This window comes from Sus scrofa, chromosome 3 (assembly GCF_054392235.1).
Source record: "Sus scrofa isolate SSC_HxYL_T2T_F1_AM1 chromosome 3, Sscrofa_HxYL_maternal_Yorkshire_Landrace_v2.0, whole genome shotgun sequence".
NCBI lineage: Eukaryota > Metazoa > Chordata > Mammalia > Artiodactyla > Suidae > Sus > Sus scrofa.
Genome location: NC_139385.1, coordinates 34,337,767 through 34,359,625, shown reverse-complemented (window position 1 = coordinate 34,359,625; position 21,859 = coordinate 34,337,767). Strand labels below are relative to the sequence as shown.

Genomic DNA, 21,859 nt, shown 5'->3' with positions numbered 1-21,859 from the left:
CAAGATTGTAAAGAATTCAAGAACTTTGGTCTGGTAATAATAACAAAAATGACCATCACAGCAACTAATTAAAAAAAAAAAAAAACCCACCTAGCCTGTCCAGCGCTACAATGTGCTAGGAAGCATGGCATGTGCTTTCTATTCAGAGTAACTCACTCTATGAGGCTGATACTATTCTTGTGTTCATTTTACAGAAAAGGAAACAAAATTTCAAAGAAATTAGGTAACTCACCCAAGGGATTAAGGGATCCTTTCTGAGAGGCAAGGCAGACAAAGGCTGGGCTGGAAGACCCTCTGCCCACCCGTCTGGTCTGATGGGGCTACTATGTCCTTCTATAGCCCAGGGGACTGGTTCACCCCACAAAGAACCTATACCCCCCGCCCCCAGGTCACATCTCCCCACGTCATCCAGTCCAGGATGTCCAACAGAACTTTCTGCCATGATGAAACTGTTCTATACCTGTGCTGTCCAACAACACAGCCCCAGGTGGCTGTTGGGCACCTGACATGCAGCCAGTACGACTGAAACAATGAACTCTTAAGGACTGATTTTTCATTAGTTCCCATCTAAATTTGGTTAGCCACGTGTGGTGGGAGCTACCGTATGGGACAGTACAGTTCTGGTCCATTCTGCTCTGCACAGTCAACCAAGTTTGACCAAGGAGTTTGGGTCCAATCTAGACATTTCCACTCATGGCAGGGAAGCCCCCCACTGAACATAATCAAGAGCCTCATGTCTCCTATCTATTTGGCTGCCAGGATGCACCAGCCTTCCCAAGGTTTTTTTTCTTAATTTTAATTTTTAAATTATAGTTGATTTACAATATTCTGTCAATATCTGCTGTACAGCAAAGTGACCTAGTCATACACATATAAATGTGTGTGTGTATACACACACACACACACACATTCTTTTTCTCACATTATCCTCCATCATGCTCCATCACAAGTGACTAGATGTAATTCCCCAAGAGGGTTAAGAGCACTTCTTTATTTCCAAGATAGAGGGAGAGCAGGGAACTACTTCACTGAAATCTGTTGAGCACTGACCTTGGCGCTTTGCCTATATGATCACATGGAATCTTTGCAGCTCCTTTACATGGGAAGGGTGATTGTTCCCATTTTGCAGATGGGAAAATAGAGGCTTTGAGATGTAAAATAACCTACACAGAACAGGGTAGGGTAGGAGGAGTGGGGACCCAGGTCTGAATGATTCCGTCTCATAATGCAGCCCCCCAACCTGAACCCCAACGACATCTTCAAGCCTCTCCCTTCCCTCGGGGTGCAGGAGGGCAGGAAGACGTGACCGGCTGCCCCAAGATACTCACGTAGATGAGTCCCGAGAAGTACCTCTCCCTCAGGTTGTGCAGAACTGAGGCTTCATTGAGACACGTCAGCTCTGCCATGTCCTCCACCTTGGAGAACTTGGGCGGGTTCATCTTCTGGATGTCATCTTTGCCAACCGTGACCTTCTTGCCATTCTCCACCAGCTCCACGATCACCTCATCTCCCTTCTCCTCCTTAATGCTGGCTGCCTCGAAACCCTGCTTCTCCGAAGGAACCCAGACCAGCTTCTTGGCGGCCCAGTCAGCCTGGGCCACTGGGTTGTTGATGAAGTTTTTGTCCACAAAGAGGAACTTCTCATCGTCACTGAGCTGACCTTTCTGTGCCATGGTGCCTGGTCGGTCCCCTGCGGAATAAGGCAACAGGGTCAGAACTGGGCCAGAACCAATCCCTAAAGGTGAATAAAGCCCTCACCTCACCATGTCTGGGAACAGAGTCTTCAGAAACATCCCACAAAGAACAACAGTGTTCCCTGCAGGATGGTTTCTGTTGTCAAAAAATGGAAACAACCCCAAAGCCTTTCAGAAAAGGATCTGCATCATTGCCTGTTGTCCATCAACATGGCATGAATATGACAACCAAGATTTTGCTCACATAAAGACCTGCTATCCAGGGGTTAGGATGCAAGATGTCTGTGAAACGAACTTATTGTTACCAAAGGGAAAGGAGACGGGGATAAATTAAGAGGTTGGGATTAACAATACAACTATTATATATAAAATAGATAACCAACAAGGACCTATTGTATAGCACAGGGAAATATATCTGAATCACTGTGCTGTACACCTGAAACTAACACAATATTGTGAATCAACTATACCTCAATTCAAAAAAATGATAAACTTTGGCGTTCCTTTGTGGCACACTGGGTGAAGGATCTGGCATGGTCACTACAGCAGCTCAGGTCACTGCTATGGCAGGAGTTCGATCCCTGGCCCAGGAATTTCCACATCTGCAGGTGTGCCCCCCTCCCCCCAAATGATATATGCTGCAGCATTAATGAATCTTGAAAACATTATGCTAAGTAAAGGAATCAAAAGCCACATATTATATGATTCCACCTATATAAAAAGTCCAGAATAGGCAAATTCATTGAGATAGAAAATAAATTAGTAAATTAGCTGGTGAAGAATTAGCGGGTGATGGCAAAGAGGTGGAGGGTTTCTTTCTGGGGTAATGAAAATGTTCTAGAATGTACTGCAGCAATGGATGCACAACTCTGTAAAGATGCTAAAAGCCATTCAACTGTATGATTTCAAAGGATGAATTGTTATTTACAACATCCAATACATAGAAAAAAACCCTAAATGTCCATCAACAGAGGACTGGATAAAGAAGATGTGGTACACATATACAGCGGAATATTACTCAGCCATAAAAAAGAATGAAATAATGTCATTTGCAACAACATAGATAGACATAGAAATGATCATACTAAGTGAAGTAAGTCAGAGAGAGAAAGGCAAATATCATATGAGATCACTAATATGTGGAATCTACTAAAGAATGATGCAGGGGAACTTGTTTACAAAATAGAAACAGACTCAAAGATTTCAAAAACAAACTTATGGTTGCCGAAGGAGAAATGCTAGGGGAAGGGATAAAATGGGAGCCTGGGATTGACATATATGTAATACTATGTATGGAATGGATGAGGAACAAGGACCTACAGTATAAAATAGAGAAATCTACTCAGTGCTCTGTAGAGACCTAAATGGGAAAAGAATCTGAAAAGGAATGGATATGTGTATATGTATAACTGATTCTTGTTGCTGTACTCCTGAAACTAACACAAGATTGTCAGCAACTATACTCTGATGAAAGTTTTAAAAATAAATAAATGAATGAATAAATAAAAGGATGAATTGTATGATATGTAAACTATATCTCAATAAAGTCTTTTTAAAAAGTAAAATATGGGGGAGACTATAAAACAGTAGATATAATAACCCACTTTTATTTTAAAATATTTAGAATCCCTATCGGCAAAATAACTGGAAATACATGCACTTGTCAAGTACTGTTCTAAAGGGATTTTTACTCTTTATGTTTTTTCCCCCAATTTTTATCATATTAAAATATACATACATAAAAGTTACCATCTCACCCATTTCTAAGTCTACAGTCTAATGTTCAGTGACATTAAATACATTTGTATTGTGGTGCAATCATTACCATCGTCTAGCTCCAGACTCTGTTTATCTTGTAAAACTGAACCTCCATGCCCATTAAACACTAATTCCTTGTATAGTGGTGCAGCCGCTATGGAAAACCGTATGGAGGATCCTTAAACTAAAAATAGAGTTGCCATATGATCCAGCAATCTCACTCCTGGGCATATATCCAGAGAAAACTCTAATTCAAAAAGGCACATGCACCCCAGTGTTCATAGGAGCACTATTCACAATAGCCAAGACATGGAAGCCACCTAAAGGTCCATTGACAGAAGAATGGATTAAGAAGATGTGGTACATACACACAATGGAATACTACCCAGCCATAAAAAGAATGAAGTAATGCCATTTGCAGCAACATGGATGTAAGCAGAGATTCTTATACCATGTGAAGTCAGAAAGAGAAAGACAAATATCATATGATGTCACTTACATGTGGAATCTAAAAAATGATATAAATGAACTTATCTACAAAACAGAAATGGTCTCACGGATAGAGAGAACAGACTTGTGCTTGCCAAGGGGGAGGAGGGGTAGGGAGAGATGGATTAGGAGTTTGGGATTAGCAGGTGCGAACTATGTACAGAATGTACAGAATGGATAAATAACAAGGTCTGACTATGTAGTACAGGTCTGACTATGTAGTACTGGGAACTATATTCAATATTCTGTGATAGAAATTCCCACAATGGCTCAGTGGAAACGAATCCGACTAGCGTCCAGAGGACGCAGGTTTGATCCCTGGCTTTGCTCAGTAGGTTAAGGATCCGGCATTGCCATGAGCTATGGTATGGGTCGCAGATGTGGCTCGGATCTGGCATTGCTGTGGCTGTGGTGTAGGCTGGCAGCTGCAGCTCCAATTTGACCCCTAGACTGGGAACTCCCATATGCTGCAGACCTGCCCTAAAAAGACAAAAATAAAAATAAAAATAAAAATAATAATAATAATAATAATCCTGTGATAAACTGTAATGGAAAAGAATATGAAAAAGTACCTATATATAAATACATACATATATATATATATATATATATATCTAAATCACATGCAACATTGTAAATCAACCATACCTCAATAAATAATTTTTTTGTTGTTGCTATTTTAGGACCCCATCCGCGGCGTACAGCTCCAATTCAGCCCCTGTCCTGGAAACCTCCATATGCCACAGGTGGGGCCCCAAAAAGACCAAAAAAAAAAAAAGTTGCGTTACGATGCTGTTTGAAACAGCAAAACCTGAAAGCAAACAGCCTTCCATGAGGGTTTTGGTAAATTGTAGAACAATCCAGGGCACAGAATGCTATAATTCAGCCAAAAATTCAAGCTATAGACTTTTATTTAAGCCACGCAAAGCTTTTCCCCTTTCACCTTAACATATTTATTTGTCATGTACATGCTTTAAAATTCTTGCATCATAAATGCCCAATTCAGCAATTTGCAGTAAATTTGCAGATTTGTGCATCTCTCATGATAAACTTTGTTTTTTTTTTTTGTTTTTGTTTTTTTTTGTCTTTTTGTCTTTTTGCCATTTCTTGGGCCGCTCCCTCGGCATATGGAGTTCCCAGGCTAGGGGTCTAATTGGAGCTGTAGCTGCCAGCCTACGCCAGAGCCACAGCAACATGGGATCCGAGCCGCGTCTGCAACCTACACCACAGCTCACGGCAACGCCGGATCCTTAACCCACTGAGCAAGGGCAGGGATCGAACCCGCAATCTCATGGTTCCTAGTCTGATTCATTAACCACTGCGCCACGAAGGGAACTCCTCATGATAAACTTTGGAACATTCCCACCACCTCAAAAAGGGTTTCCTTGTGCTGGTCTGCAGTCGCTCCCAGTTCCTACCTCCACCCCCTGGCAACCACCAACCTATTATCTGACTCTATAGATTTGCCTTTTCTGGATACTGCATATAAAAAGAAAAACACAACCAGTGACTTTTGACCATGCCAAGATATTTACAATATACTTTTAGGTTAAAAACAACCAATATAAATGAAATCCTCAGCAATAAAAAGAAACAAATGGCACAATAAAATAGATGAATCTCAAAAGCCTATCAGGAGTTGCTAGTGGCCAGGAAGGGAATTCACTGCCAAGAAGCACAAAGGAATGCTGGGGTGATGAAAATGTTCTATATCCGGATTAAGGTGGGGATTGTATGACTGCAGACATTTGTCAAAAATCAGAGAATGGGAGCACAGCGGAAATGAATCCGACTAGGTACCATGAGGTTGTAGGTTCGATCCCTGGCCTTGCTCAGTGGGTTAAGGATCTGGCATTGCCATGAACTGTGGTATAGGTCACAGATGCAGCCCAGATCCAGTGTCGCTGTGGCTGTGGTGTAGGCTGGCAGCCGTAGCTCCGATTGGACCCCTAGCCTAGGAACCTCCGTATGTTTTTTAGGTACAGCCCTAAAAAACAAAAAAACAAAACAACAAAAAAAATCAGAGGATGTTTTTAAATGGGTGCATTTTACTGTAGGCAGATAATACCTCAATAAAGCTGATTAAAATGTTTATAAATAGAATCTTATAATTTTACACCAATGTGTATAGTTTTTAAAAGTCTAGAGAACTGCACACTAAACTATTAAACTAGGGTTTTATTTGGTCAAATATGGGACAGTCTGAACATCATTAAGAAAAATACAAGCGCTGAAAGATGAATGTGTTTAAATACATGCGCTCATAGTGATTAAAAAAAACCCCACAGATCCTCTTTCTAAGACGCTGGGGAACAACCCGTTATTTTGAAAATGGGTCAAGAAAGAGGGGAAATGAAAACATTGATGCTGCCTTCCTACAAATTGTTTCTGAAGGTCACAAAATAATTGACCAGAAATCTGTCTTGATATGAAATATCAAGTCATTAACTGTCCCCTTAACATGAGGAGCCCATTTGTGATAGATTCCATATCCCATTGTCAACACGTGTCCAGGAGACAAGGTGCTGAGGCAGCAGACTCTTTCCAGGCCGGTCCAGTGGCCCATCTCAGACCCTCTGACCATACCTGCCCTGGTCACACTGGCTGTCACCCAGCTCCTCCAACCTGCCCCATCTCGCCTCCCCCACCCACTGCTGCTTGTGTTCCAAAGAACTAAGGTGCAGGCAGAGCTAGGATGTGCAGCCACCAGGACGTACTGTGTGGTTGATGCCTCTACTTCAGCAGAAAACAATTCACGCCTCCTTGGAATTCACCAAGATAATCCCCACGTTTGGGCTTCAGATTCTGCAGAAATAGAGTAACCCCATTTCTCATCAATGGGTCCCTGGAGCTGAGTGGCCAACTCCCGAAATGCAGACTGTGCAAGGCAAAAATCAGAGGGGAAGTTACTTCTACTTTTCCCTTCCAGGGTGAAAATAACAATAATAAAAACTAGAGGATGATTTGTTCAGAAGGGGTGGTTGTATCTCCCAGAGACCTGATCTAGCAGCTCAATTAAAAAAAAAAATAACCTCTGCCGTCGTGGTGCAGAGGTTAACGAATCCGACTAGGAACCATGAGGTTGCGGGTTCGGTCCCTGCCCTTGTTCAGTGGGTTAACAATCCGGCGTTGCTGTGAGCTGTGGTGTAGGTCGCAGACACAGCTCGGATCCTGTGTTGCTGTGGCTCTGGCGTAGGCCGGTGGCTACAGCTCTGATTCGACCCCTAGCTTGGGAACCTCCATATGCCATGGGAGTGGCCCTAGAAAAGGCAAAAAGACAAAAAAAAAAAAAGAGAGAGAGAGAGAGAAATGAGCATATAATTCCCTAGTTATTATTAGGGATTATTATTCTGAATAATCACTTCAGTCATTCAAAAAAGTGAACTAAAGAGTTGTGGAGAATGTACACTGTCCCAGATTTAACGATCACATTTCCTGCATTTTTAATTGTCATTGACTTTGTCTTGGGACACAATGAAACATCCTCCCTTTACCCCACTTTCATGGCTTTCAAAAAAATACTACTACCTCTGCTTTAGAATTCCAGCTAGCAAATGTAGAAGAGATGACAAAACTAGAATGTAGCAATTCCAAAACTCTGAGTAAAATAATGGGTCTTGGGGAGTTTCCATCATGGCTCAGCGGTTAACAAACCCAACTAGTATCCATGAGGACTCGGGTTCAATCCCTGGCCTCACTCTGTGGGTTAAGGATCCGGCGTTGCCATGAGCTGTGGCATGGGTCGCAGATGTGGCTCAGATCTGGCGTTGCTGTGGCTGTGCTGTAGACCGGCAGCTGCAGCTCCAATTTGACCCCTAGCCTGGGAACCTCCATATGCCATGGGTGCAGCCCTGAAAAAGAAAAAAAAAAAGACCACAAAAATAACAATGGGTCTTGGCAATGACCATCAATGCTGCTGAAACATCTGACCAGTGGTTCTCAAACTTCCTTGTACATCACTTCACCTGGCGGGGGAGCAGTCTATGAAATCAGATGGCTGGGTTCTGAGTCAATAGAAAGCATTCCTTTCTTTTTTTTGCTTTTTTAGGGCCACTCTGGTGGTATATGGAGGTTCCCAGGCTAGGGGTCAAATCAGAGCTGCAGCTGCCCGCCACAGCCACAGCCACACCAGATCCAAGCTTCGAATGTGACCAACACCACAGCTCACAGCAACATCAGATCCTTAGCCCACTGAGCAAGGCCAGGGATCAAACCCGCATCCTCACGGATACTAGTCGGATTCATTTCCACTGCTCCACAACGGGAACTCTGGGAACTCCTTAAGAGTCTGCATTTCTAGCAAGTTCCCAGGTGGTGCTGAGGATGCTGATCTGGGGTCCACACTTTTAGACTCACTATATTAGGTGAAAAGCAGATGGTGAACTTTATAATGGATGGATCTGGCTGGCACCACCTGTACCTACAAATTAATCCTGTGTTGCAAAAAAAAGTTATCAGACGTTATGTGCCTCCAGATGGTGGAAGCATCACCACCACTGATGAAAGGAATTCGTACAAAAAGGAAAAGAGTGGGTGGGGGCAGAAACCGATGACTCCTCTGGACCTAACACCTGTTTAGGGAAATGCAAGGCACAGGGAAGACGCCAAACATGGTCCCTGGCATGTGACTGAGCCTGCAAGGCGGGAAAGCATAGAACAAGCAACTGTTTCTTTAACAGGCAAAGTATTTTTAAAAATTTTTTTTTGTCTTTTTTTTTTTTTTTTTTTTTTTTTGCTATTTCTTGGGCCGCTCCCGCGGCATATGGAGGTTCCCAGGCTAGGGGTCGAATCGGAGCTGTAGCCGCCAGCCTACGCCAAAGCCACAGCAACGCGGGATCCGAGCCGCGTCTGCAACCTACACCACAGCTCACACCAACGCCGGATCGTTAACCCACTGAGCAAGGGCAGGGACTGAACCTGCAACCTCATGGTTCCTAGTCGGATTCGTTAACCACTGCGCCACAACGGGAACTCCTTAATTTTTATTATAGTTGATTTACAAGGTTCTGTCAATTTCTGCTGTACAGCAAAGTGACCAGCAACATGGCTGGAACTTGAGACTCTCATACTAAGTGAAGGAAGTCAGAAAGAGAAAGACAAATACTATGTGATATCACTTATACCTGGAATCTAATATATGGTACAAATAAACTTATCTAGATAAAATCGAAACAGACTCCTAGACACAGAAAACAGACTTGTGGTTGCCAAAGAGGAGGGGGAGGGAGTGGGATGGCTGGGAGTTTGGGGTTAGTAGATGCAAACTCTTGCATGCAGAGTGGATAAGCAATGAGGTCCTGCCGCATAGCACAGGGAACTATATCTAATCACTTGTGATGGAACATGAAGAAGGATAATATGAAATAACAGGCAAAGTTGTTTTCTGTGGGCTGCCTGGCCGCATATGGAGCTCCCCGGCCAGGGATCAGATCTAAGCCACATCAACGCCAGATCCAGTGCGCCGGGCAGGAGAATCAAATCTATGTCCCAGTGCTACCAAGCCACTGCCGATCCCATTGCCCCACAGTGGGAGTTCCCAAGCAAAGTGTTAAAAAGAGGTGGGGAGTTTCTGCTGTGGCACAACGGGCTCTGTGGTGTTGTCTCTGGAGTGCTGGAACACAGGTTCGATCCCCAGCCCTGCAGAGTGGGTTAAAGGATCTAGAGTTGTCACAGTTGTGACAGAGGTAGCAAGTGTGGCTCAGATCGGATACCTGGCCCAGGAACTCCATATGCCATGGGCGCCCAAAAAAAGAAAAAAAAAAAAAGAGGGGGAACTTCTAGATTAGAAGGGACTTTGGGACCCAAAAAGAAATGAGAGGAGGTTGGTGGTGACATTAGACTGGCCTCAAGCATTGATAATTACGGAAGATGAGTGATAGGTACTCAGACTATTTTACCTTTTTGAGTGTTTGATTTTTTTTTTTTGGCTGCACCTGCGGCACGTGGAAGTTCTCAGGCCAGGGATCAGACCAGCACCCACTGAAGCAACTGGAGTTGCTGCAGTGACAACAACGGATCCTTAAGCCAAAGTGGCACAAGAGAACTCCCCGTTATGTTTGAAAATTTTCATAATGAAACAGTCTAACAAGTACACTAAAAGACAAACACTGATAGAGGCAGGAAAAGAATTCCCCTTCCCCCTACATGCCCATTTATATGCAGAGCAAATCCCCAAAAAAGGTCTATTTTGCAGTTTTAAAAAGCCATGCTTTAAATGGAAAGCCTTGATTAACTGAATCTAATTGTCAGAAAAATAAAATTTTATTTGACCCTCTCTCCGAAAAGAAAAATGTTTGCACTAATCAGGGAAATTTGAACACTGACTCAATATGTTTTATATTAGGGAATTTGTTAATCTCCCATGTGAAAATAGAACAGTGATTTCAGCTATTTAGCGAGCCCTTTCCTTTTAGAGACAGTGTGAAGTATTTATAGATGAAGTAATAACCCTAAGGTCTATCTCAAAATAATTAGGGCAGGGAGGAAACGTGGGTGGAGCCAAGCAGGCCCAGGTGTTACTGCTGAGGTTGCATGTCAGGGCACCTACAGAGGGGTAAACGGTTCTTTTTTGCATGATTGACATTTTCCTTAAAAGGAAAAATATTACTATGAAAAATGTATGATCTCTCTTTTTTTTTTTTACCCACTGTGGCTTGCAGCAGCTTGATGTGGGATCTCAGTTCTCAGACAAGGGATTGAACCTGGACTGCAGTAGCGAAAGCACCAAATCCTAGCAACTAGACCACCAGGGAACTCCCCATGAAACCATCTCCTACTTGTGAGCAGTATCAGTATCACACCATCTCCCGTTTGGCTGTATGTCATACCCAGGGCAGAGTTTTCCAAAGATCAAAAGTGACAGTTACCACTGATGGGCCCTGGGCTAAATCCTTCATGTGCAAGACCATCAGGTGACACCACCGCAGCTTTAGGAGTTGGGTTTGATGGTCGGCTCCACCTACGGATATGGACACCAAGGCTCAGAGAGGGGAAGGGATCTGCCTGAGGTCACAGAGCTGAAAAGTGGCAGAGCTGGGATCCAAACCCTGGTCTAATTCGGGGCCCGTGCTCTTCCACCTCCTACACAAGACTGATGGATTTGGTCAGAAGCTCAGGGGAGGACTTGAAATCGATGACCTGACCTTTGAAGGCACCTAGCACAGTGACTGGCACATAATAAACGTTCAAAGCGGGACCCAGGCATTCCTGTTGTGGTGCAGCAGAACCAAATTTGACTGGTAACCATGAGGTTGTGGGTTTGATCCCTGGCCTCACCCAATAGGTTCCAGAGTTGTTGTGAGCTGTGGTGTAGGTCACAGATGTGACTCAGATCCCACATCGCTGTGACTGTCCTGGGAACCTCCAAATGCCATGGGTGCAGCCCTAAAAAAAAAAAAAGAAAACCCAAAACAAAAAAACGGAATCAGATGAAATGAACTACAACTCTACGCCACAGTAAGAACAAACCTCACTAACACTGGTTTGAAAGAAGGCAGAAGGAAGTCGTGTGTGATTCTATTTACAGGCAGAACTTGGAGATGCCGCTGGCTCTGTTCCAGACCATAAAGCAAATATTGCAATAAAGCAAGTTGCAACGAATATTTTGGTTTCTCAGTGCACATAAAGGTGAAGTTTACACTATGCTGTCATCTAGTAAGTGTGCAATAGCATTATGTTTAAAGTCTAGTTATGTCAACATACATACCCTAATTAAAAATGCTTGATTGCTCAAAAACATAAACCATCAGCTGAGCCTTCAGCGAGTTATAGTGGCAACAATAAATGTCCCTGTCACAGGTCACCACAACAAAGACTACAATGAAAAAGCCTTAAGTACTGCAAGAATTACCAAAATGTGTCACAGAGACAAGAAGCAAGCAAATGGCATTTTTTGGGAAAAATGGCACCGACAGACGTGCTGGATACAGATTTGCCATGAGCCTTCAATGTATAAAGCACAGTGTCTGCAAAGTGCAATGAAACAAGATGTACCTGCACATGAGGTTCAAAACCAGGGAAAACTGAAGTTCCTCGGTGGCCCATCGGGTTAAAGACCCGGCGTTGTCACTGCTGTGGCTCAGGTTCAGTTCCTGGCCCAGGAACTTCCACATGAGGCAGGCCCAGCCGAAAATAAAAACCAGGCAAAAACAACCCACGGGGATAGCTGTCAGATGCTGTAACTGGAAGGACAGAATGCAAGGGGGGTCTGTAGGGCTGATATTCTGTTTCTTCATCTGAGTACCAGCTACAGGAAAGCACTCGTTTTGTACAAATTCCCCAAGCTGCATCCTCCGGATGAAAAAGTTTCCTCTATACTAAATTATGGTAGGATACACATAATAAAGTTTACCACCTTCACCACTTCATTTGCAGTTCAGTAGTACAATTGATGAACAGTTTTAAATGGTAGCCAATTATGCTCAAGAGGGACAGGAGACATGTCTTGTTTCAAGCTGCAGTGATAACCAAGTGGGCTCTTTCTACTTAAGATGTTGGTGAGTTGCCTTACAAGTCAGAAAAACACCAAACATGGGTTAAGAGATGCAAACTATTACATTCAGAATGGATAGATATTAAGATCCTACTGTGTAGCACGGGAAACTGTAACCGATCTCCTGGGACAGGCCATGTTGGAAGATCGCATTAAAAAGAAAAAGAATGGGAGTTCCTGTTGCAGCTCAGCCTAATGAACCAGACTAATACACATGAGGACGCAGGTTCGATCCCTGGCCTCGCTCAGTGGGTTAAGGATCCGGTGTTGCCATGAGCTGTGGTGTAGGTCACAGAGGGGGCTCAGATCCAGCATTACTGTGGCTGTGGCCGTGGCCGTGGCCATGGCCAGCAGCTACAGCTCTGATTGGACCCCTAGCCTGGGAACTTCCCTATGCCATGGGTATGGCCCTAAAAAGCAAAAAGCAAAAAATAAAAATAAAAAAAAGGAATGTGTGTGTATGTGTGTGTGTGTGTGTGTGTGTGTGTACACAAGACTGAGTCACTTTGCTGTACAGCAGAAGTTGGCACAACACTGTAAATCAACTACAATTTTTTTTAAAATTGAAAAATAAAAGGACACAGAAAACCTTACTATTAGGAACCCTGTCTAATCTGGAACTCAAAAATAAGTGGTTCAGCCTCTACACCCCACCCCCAAAAAAAAGGAGCGAGCGTCTGGGCTGCTTTCCATGTCTTTGAGGTCTCTGACAGTCATGATGTGTGACATCTGCTTTGGTCAAAGGGAGAAAAAGGAAGAGGAACCCCCAATCCCGTGAAATATTTGGGGTGCTGGTGGGATAGGATCAGGGAGGTTGAGACTCTTTAAAAAACTGATTCTGGGGTCAAATCATTGAAAAAGGGCTACACATCCTCCCCATCACCAAGAGGGCCAGCTCTCAGCAGGATGATGCCAGGTGCTCACACCTGAAAGCTAGTTCACTCCTTTGAACCCATGGCGCCCCAAAACATTCAGCCACAAACCTCTCCCCACCAGCCACTGATTTTATTTTTTTAGGGCCGCACCTGCCATATATGGAAGTTCCCAGGCTAGGGGTCAAATTGGAGCTGCAGCTGCCTGCCTGCACCACAGCCACAGCAACACCAGATCCGAGCCCACCTGTGACCCGTGCCATAGCTTGTGGCAATGCCAGACCCTTAACCCACTGAGCAAGGCCAGGGATCAAACTCACATCCTCACAGACACTATGTTGGGTTCTTAACCTGCTGAGACACAACGGAACTCCTGGTTTTTATGGTCGCACCCAAGGCATATGGAAGTTCCTGGGCCAGGGGCTGAATCCGAGCCTCAGCTGCAACCTGTGCCACAGCTCTGGCAACGCCAGATCCTTAACTGACTGCGCCAGCCTGGGGATCAAACCTACACCTCTGAAGCAAACTGAGCTGCTGTGTTGGATTCTTTTTTTTTTTTTTTGCTGTTTCTTTGGGCCGCTCCCGCGGCATATGGAGGTTCCCAGGCTAGGGGTCAAATTGGAGCTGTAGCCCCTGGCCTACGCCAGAGCCACAGCAACTCGGGATCCGAGCTGCGTCTGCAACCCACACCACAGCTCACGGCAACGCCGGGTCCTTAACCCACTGAGCAAAGGCAGGGACCGATCCCACAACCTCATGGTTCCTAGTCGGATTCGTTAACCACTGCACCACGAAGGGAACTCCCTGCAGCTAAATCTTTTTGAGCACCAACTATTATCTCATCTAATTCCCTCAAAAATACTTTGAGAGGCACCTTTACCTCTGGTTTACAGATGAGAAACCGAGGCACAGAGAGGTTAAGTAACTTGCCCATCATGGCACAGCTAGTGAAGAGGAATCTCAATCAAGATCTATTTTCCAAGTGATCTTTTCTGCTCTGTCTACCTTCTTTGAAGGAGGGAGAGAGCTTGAGGACTAAAAGACCTACAGGCACACGCAGGACACATTCTGGATCAGTCCTTGGCTGCTTGAAAGCTCTGGATACCTTGGTTTTATTGCTGTAAGGACTTGCCTCGGCGTGCACTTAGCGCCTGGAGTTTTCAAAATTTGGGGTGGTGGACAAGCAGGCAAAAATTGTCAGGTGAGACACTAGCTGAGGCACAGGGAGAAATAAAAGGCAATTTGCAAGACTGCAGCAGGGATCAGACCTCTAGAGCACAGTTGCAGTGATGGAATCCTCGCTGTGCTACCTAGAAGGAGAACTTGTCTGCTGCTCCCTGCTGGGGTCCACAAGTTAGAGCAAGATTTCCCAACCATCTCACTATTGACATTTGGGGCTGGATAATTCTTTGCTAGCAGGATGGGGCGGAGGGAGCCAATAATGAGGGGAGGGGGACTGTTCTGTGCATTGTAGGACCATTAGCTGCATCTCTGGTCTCTACCCAATAGATGCTAGTAGCAAACCCTCCCCCCAGTCATGACAACCAAAAATGTCTCCAGATATTGCTAGATGTCCCCTGGTAGGGGGTGGAGTTGTCCCAACCAACCTGGGAGGCCAACCACAGAAGGTCACACGGGTGGAGTGGGAGCACACAAGAGACAGACACCCAGACAGCCAAACCTCAAGGAGACTCCCCACCCACCAGCTTTCTTCCTCTCCAAGCCCTCCTCCCCCACCATGCCCTCCCCATGCCCCCCCCACCCCCGGTCCAATGTCCTGCATTAGCCCCGAGAGCTGAAAGGGCACCTTCAGGGTCATTACACAGGACTGATGGATACTACGTCCAGCCCATGATCCAGGGCTGCTTGCAAATGTTTTAATGAAAGCAAAGGACACTGTCACTGATGGCATTAGCGGTGTCCGACACAGCTGGGGTGTCAGCCCTGCATGCATCCTGGCTTCCTCACCACCAATGCATGGCTTCATTCTTTGAGCACAGGCAAGCTGTTCCTTAGTCCCTGTAAGAACCACAGGGTTACAAGTTCCAGTTCTGCTCTGTACTCGCTGGGTGACTCTGGGCAAGTGACTCTCCCTCTCTGGGCCTTGCATTTTTTTCATGTGGGGAAGAAAGCATGGAGCGTTGGCCAGCTCTGATGTTTTAGGGCAGCTGGGATTCCAGATCAAAGGGTCGAAGCTGGACCAACTGAGGATGTTTAGCTATTTTAGCTCGTTTTAGCATTGGTTTTATTTTCCCCAGAGGAACTCAAGGGTAAAAAAATCTTGCCCCTTCTGCTACTGTATGAGTGACAAATGAATAAAATACCTCAGAGCCCCAGGAGTATAGGATTTGCACATCATCAGGCCTGGTTAATGGCATCCCTCTGTATTTTACTGCCAAGCCACTGGCTTAAGGCTTTGGACCAGAGACACCAACCCACATGTCCCCAGAGTCAGGTGAGCAATGCAGAGGGACCCAGGCTGGAGGTGGCTGAACAGAGCCCCCTGGTCCTGCTCAGGTTGGGTGGCAGCTTCTCAACCCCCACTGGAGTCACCAAGTAAGATCATGGGTCTTGAGAGTTCCCACTGTGGTGCAACAGGATTGGAGGTATCTGCAGCATTAGGATGCAGGTTCGATCCCCAGTCTGGCATAGTGGGTTAAAGGATCCAGCATTGCCAGTTGCAACTGTGGCTCAGATCTGATCCCTGGCCTGGGCACTTCCATATGTCGCAGGGCAGCCAAAAAAGGAAAAAAAAAAAAAAAAGGAATGCAGGCTCTGCCTTGCCAGATCTCCAACAGACCCAGAAGTCTGCATTTAGGTGTGAAATACCCACCCCTAAAGTTAAATCGCTGCAGGTTTCAAATGCTGTGCAGGCAGAATGAAAACCTTGTGGGCCTGATCTAGAACACAGGCCAGCCTACCAGCTGGCAGCACCTCTGAGCAGAAAAGCTAATTCACAGGCTGGACCAGGTGAGGGAGGAGGGGCTGGGCTCCCCAGAGGCACCAGATCCCTGGGCCCCAAGCTGTTCCCATGGGTAATCGGGACTCTAAATCTGTTCTTCATAACAGCCACTATTATCACAGGGCCCTTTCTATTCACGGGCTATTGGGCCAGGCAACTTATTTTATACACCGTCTCCCTATGTCTCCTGAGTAGGTGGAGGTGGGCGCTATTTATTATTTCTCAGACGATGGCAGTCCCACAAAGTAAATGAAATGAAAGGCTTTTGCTTGTAAACATTGGAGCCAAGATTTGAACCTAGATCTGTCTGACACTTGATCTGCCCTTAGTAAAAACTCTCTGCCTTGCTTGACTTGCAAGTTTCTGGCCTCGCCTTGCTTCAACTGGTCCCTGAGCTGCTCCGCCACTGATGGCACCCACTTCTGACATAAGCCTACTTAGTTGAATACTGTTTTTATTTTTATTTATTTTTTTTTGTCTTTTGTCTCTTGTTGTTGTTGTTGCTATTTCTTGGGCCGCTCCCGCGGCATATGGAGGTTCCCAGGCTAGGGGTCGAATCGGAGCTGTAGCCACTGGCCTACGCCAGAGCCACAGCAACGCGGGATCCGAGCCGTGTCTGCAACCTACACCACAGCTCACGGCAACGCCGGATCGTTAACCCACTGAGCAAGGGCAGGGACCGAACCCGCAACCTCATGGTTCCTAGTCGGATTCGTTAACCACTGCACCACGACGGGAACTCCTGAATACTGTTTTTAAAGTAACACAGAAGCAAGGTCTTCTTCTGGGTTTTTGTGTGTGTGTGTGTGTGTGTGTGTGTTGTGTGTGTAGGTCCACATATGGAAGTTCCCAAGCTAGGGGTTGAATGGGAGCTCTAGTTGCCGGCACAGCCACAGCCACGCCAGATCCAAGCCACCTCTAAGACCCACACCGCAGCTCACAACTATGCCGGATCCTTAACCTACTGAGCGAGGCCAGGGACTGAACTTGAGTCCTGATGGATACTCGTCAGGTTTGTTACCGCCGAGCCATGACGGGAACTTCTGGAAGGAAGTCCTTATAATCAGTAAAACTAAATTACTTTTCCTCCCCCCCAAGAGAACTTGGTTAGTACGAGGGATGGAGGCTTCCAAAGAGGATGCTTTGAAGATAAAACTGGCCATTTCTGGCTCCAAAACTCCACTCTGGCTTGTATCTTGCAACTCTGACCCAGCAGAGCTTAAAATAAATGTAGTCTCCTCTGTGACCTTTCTTTTGGAGTTTAAAGGGTTGTTTAACAATATCTATTCAGTTTACACATGCATGCTGCCTCAATGTAGCAATTGCATTGCTGGGAATTTATCCTACAGATAAACTCGTATAAGTAGATATAAATAGATACACAAAGACGGCTCCTGAGTCCTGTTTATAAGAAATGATGGAATGAAGCTGGTATGTTTCCAAATGAGGTTGTTTGAGTAACTTCTTCCATATAAATACACCATATATATATATATGAATATACAATAGAATAGCATGTATGCAGATGATAAAAACACCAAAATGTGCTGATATGGAAAGATGATACAGATATGCAACTCAGTGAAAAAACATCTAATTTACAATGCCATTATAGAAAAGGAAGATTTGACATAGAAAAGTTTTGGAAAGATGCACAGGAATACATTAACCACAATCACATATAAAGATGAGGAAGAGGGTGACGGCTTTTCTATCTGGGGGGCCAGATTATGGCTATAATGACGCCCATTGGTCTCAGATGATAGAACCTTCTGAGATTCTGTATCCTTTGCCGCGTGCCTCACCAGCGGAGGGGAGGACATTCAAGGCAGCACGAATGAGCAGGAGGCGAGCCCTGCGGTCCTTCCTTAGGGACTTTGATGAGGGCTGTTCCGCCCAAGCCCCCAAATTGCTGATGCAACCCAGAGACCCCTGACGTCCCCCTGCAGGAACAGGGGGCGGCGCGAGCTGCTGCTCCTCCATTGATCCCATACACAAGTTCCTTCAAAGTTAATTATACTTCAACGAAACAGAAAACTTCCTTCAAATTCCTGCCTGGCCTTCTCCAAACTCAGCCTTCCCTCCTGCTCCCCCCGCCCCATGTTGGCCATTGTTAAATGCGTTTAAAGGTAGGGGGTGGAGGGAGGAGACCCCAGGGAGCAAAAGGAGCCACTGTGAAAGCCAGACAGCCTCCTCCCACCCGCAGGTGAGCTCTTGTAGGATGCTATTGAGACCCTAAATGAGTTGCAAATGGGCCAGCACACCTGGAAGCTGTCGTGTTCCTGACACAGGTGAGAAAGCATGGCTACATTAAATGGGAGAAGATTCAAATCACCCCCTTTGCCCAAATAGGACCTGGGTTGATGAAAAGAGGTTACACACAAAGGCAAGTTTCTCTTTTATGAAAAGACGACTCCATAGGGTTCCTGGTTCCGCCAAGTACCACCCGGGCTCCATGGACCAAGATCCTTAAGGTCTCGGGTCATGTATGGTACACATAACCATTCATGGAAATTCACCAGGGGCCAGGCACTGCACAAAACCCTTCAATATGCAGGGTCCCCATTGAATCCTCCCAATAAGGCAATCCCTTAGGCTCTGCAGTTATAAAGAGCTAGGTTTGTAGACTCTTCTCTTCCTCATTTGACAGTCAAGCTATCTTGAGCAAGGTATTCAGACTCCAGGGCTGTAAAACTGGGCCAATAATAATAACATCCATGCCAAAGGGTTGTGGCAAAGACTCAGTAACATGATGCCCAAGAAGGATGTAGCGTGTCGTTCGGCTAAAGTGCTTGACTGACATGCGCTATCCTCATTAGCCCCATTTTACAGATGGGAAAACTGAGGTCTGGGAAGGCCATGTGGATGATTTCCAAATGGGCTTGTGACATTCTAGGATTCCAATGGATTTAGAATCAGATGTGTTTTTCCAGCAAAATCTACTGTGTGTCCAGTTTTAGAATTACATGCTTGCACCTACAGCAGCAAATCCACCTGTTTGGATTTAACACACCGAGGAAAGGAGGGCATGGGTTTTGTGCCCCCAAAATAAAACTTGCAGATAAGAGAGAGTAGGAGAAGGTGATGCCCCCTTTTCTCCCAAATGTCTTCTCCTCTGGATTTCCTCATTTATTCCCAAACGGGATGGACAAGGGTAGAGGAATCCCCAGAGTCTTGACCAACAAAGCTGCAATACGAGGCTAATTTGCGAGGGGGCCGGGGATGGCCGCATGGAAAACGCTACCATAAATGGGCATGTTTGCCTCCATCTCTGCCCTCACACAGAAAAGTAACGATAACAAACCCATAACAAATACCTTGTACGGAATAACACATCTATTTCAGACATGATAATAAAATACATGGTGTTTACGAGTCCTAGAAGCTTCTCGAGGAAGGGCCAGCTAGCTCACATTTGGGGCTCTCGGGATAGGAGCCCACCTAAGGTCATCGGGCCAACGAGACTATCATGTCAGCCGGGGACAAACAGTGCATTTTATTTTAAATTCACAAAAGGTCAGTTTCTGTTTTCTTCAAAGAGGCAATGATAAACACTTCCCTACTGGATGCATCTGGTCCCACGAGAAACCTGATTCCAACAGTTTTTTTGTTCATGGTAAAGAAGAAAAGAGGGTGGGAGGAAGGGTATGGACTTGGCATCGGGCAGATGCAGGAATAGACTCCACCACTTGCTCGCTGTGTGACACTGAGCAAATCACTTAACCTCTCTGAGCCTCAGCTGGCTTGTCTTCTCAACAGGCATCAGAGTGCCTCCCTTCAAAGGTTCTAGTAATGATTAAATGAGATCAATGAAGTAAAAAACTGCTACAGAGCCTGGCACATAGGTGCTCCATCAATGGTCGCTTATCTCAATGGGAAAGCACCAAGCAAAGACCGCATTTCAATATCCTGTTTCACACACTGCTATCGAATGATTTTCAGCTCAGCATCTCAAGCTCCCCCTCCACATAAAATGGCCAGTTTGCAATTTAATCCATCTGTTCTTACTACTGTACTCACGGCTCTCTTTCTTGGGATTTCTAAATATTTACCTTTACTTCTTGATAAGTGTGGCTTTGAATGGTGCCTTTCCTCAAGCAGCCAAATCCCCACTGGCTGTCAGTGCAGAGAGAGACCAGACATCAGGCAGTGGCCACTTTCTCTCACACTGCCCTTGAGAGGAACGCATGTTCTGGAGGCCCGGCAGGGAATCCCAGCCTGGTTCCACTTTAACACACCTGGCAGACTTTGTAAGCAAATGCGGACTTTGGCATCTGCGTATTTGAGACCCCCGGGGTCAACCTGGGTGAGATTTTTTTTTTTTAACAATTTGGAGGGAGAGGTGCATCTGGAAGAAAATCAAGCTGCAATCAAGGAACTGGATTGCAACCAGCTTATCACTCAAGGGTTATCAGCAGCGCATCTTCTACTCTAACGAATAGCACTCTCCCTTCTGCCCAGGTGTTTTTAACTGAGTCAGTGCATTGACAGAACTCAGCAATGCTTCCAGCTCCACTGGAGGCACACTTTGCCTGCCTATGTGATAGGAAATGACTTTTCAGTGAAGCTCAGCTGCACACTTTGGGTGCCCAGAATAAGTTAGAAGCCTGTCAAAGGTGGACCTTTGAGATTTCTAAGGACGCACATTTCTCAGATTGGCTTCCTAACAAGGCTCATCTGGGACTCGTTTACATATGGTATGGTTCTTCTGGAGATGCTGGTGTTACTTGGAGTTGGGCCCCGGCATTACTTTTAAGAGCTATCCCAAGGTGGTATCATTGGCTATTTGGAGAGATGCTGGGTTGGGGGGGGTGGATATGGGATAACCGGGGCAGAGAGAAATGAAAAGTGTGAACCCCCCCACCCCTCCCCATAGTTCTTAAGAGGATGACAACAGATGCGCCTCACTGCTCTCCAGCCCCTGTAGGATGCCCTGTCAAACCCTTAAACCCCCTACTCAATTTTCCTTCCCCCATCAGGACCACATACTTACAGATCTCCAACTGGGGGGAGAGCGGAGAAGAAACTGGATGGAGAGCTCAGATCTGGCACACCTCCCAGGCAGGGGCGTCCAAATCTCCCCGCTCGCCCGGGATGCCTCTCTTTATAGACCCAGAGCTGCTAGCGGGTGGGAAAGGGGAGGCGGCCGAAGGGGGCGGAGTGGGGATGGGTCCCGCGCTGCTCCCTCCGCAGCGCCCCCTGCAGGGCGCGGCTTTGGTCCAGGCCTCCTGCGCACCTGCGGCGAGGACACCGGGCAAGGGGCTCATTCGGGCAGGGGCGCAAGGGGCCACGGGGCTCCCAGCAAGAGCGCAGCTGGCAAAAGAGTTCGAGGCCGGTGTCTAACTCCGGCTCCGGGGCAGTCACCGAGGCTCCGAATCCCTAGAAAAGGGGTCTAGCGGCTGGGGTCTAACTGGAATGCTTTCTTCCTTGAGGCAGTTCCAGCCTCACAGGCTTTAACCGCTTCCTCTGCAGCGGGAGGAACTGTGCGGGATCGGAGGCGATGCCTCCCGTCCTGGTCCCCCATTTTAGTCGCCCCCCACTGCATGCAAAGGGGCCGGCCGTGCTGCGTGAAGGGTAGGAAAGGGGATTTCTT

The 21,859-nt window shown here is 46.1% G+C and overlaps 1 protein-coding gene across 6 annotated transcripts in view; it reads right to left on the bottom strand.

Annotated features, from left to right (window-relative positions):
• MYH11 (myosin heavy chain 11) overlaps positions 1–21,346 on the bottom strand; it is a 139,359-nt gene extending 118,013 nt beyond the window's left edge. For all 6 annotated transcript variants that reach the window (XM_085017495.1, XM_085017497.1, XM_021086165.2 and 3 more), the window contains exons 1-2: positions 21,260–21,346; positions 1,329–1,690 (exon numbers count right to left, since the gene is read on the bottom strand). In XM_085017495.1, the coding sequence (XP_084873621.1) occupies positions 1,329–1,673 (345 nt within the window). In that variant the 5' untranslated portion in view covers positions 1,674–1,690; positions 21,260–21,346. The remainder of the gene's footprint in view (positions 1–1,328; positions 1,691–21,259) is intronic.
• Between the last annotated feature and the right edge of the window lie 513 nt (positions 21,347–21,859).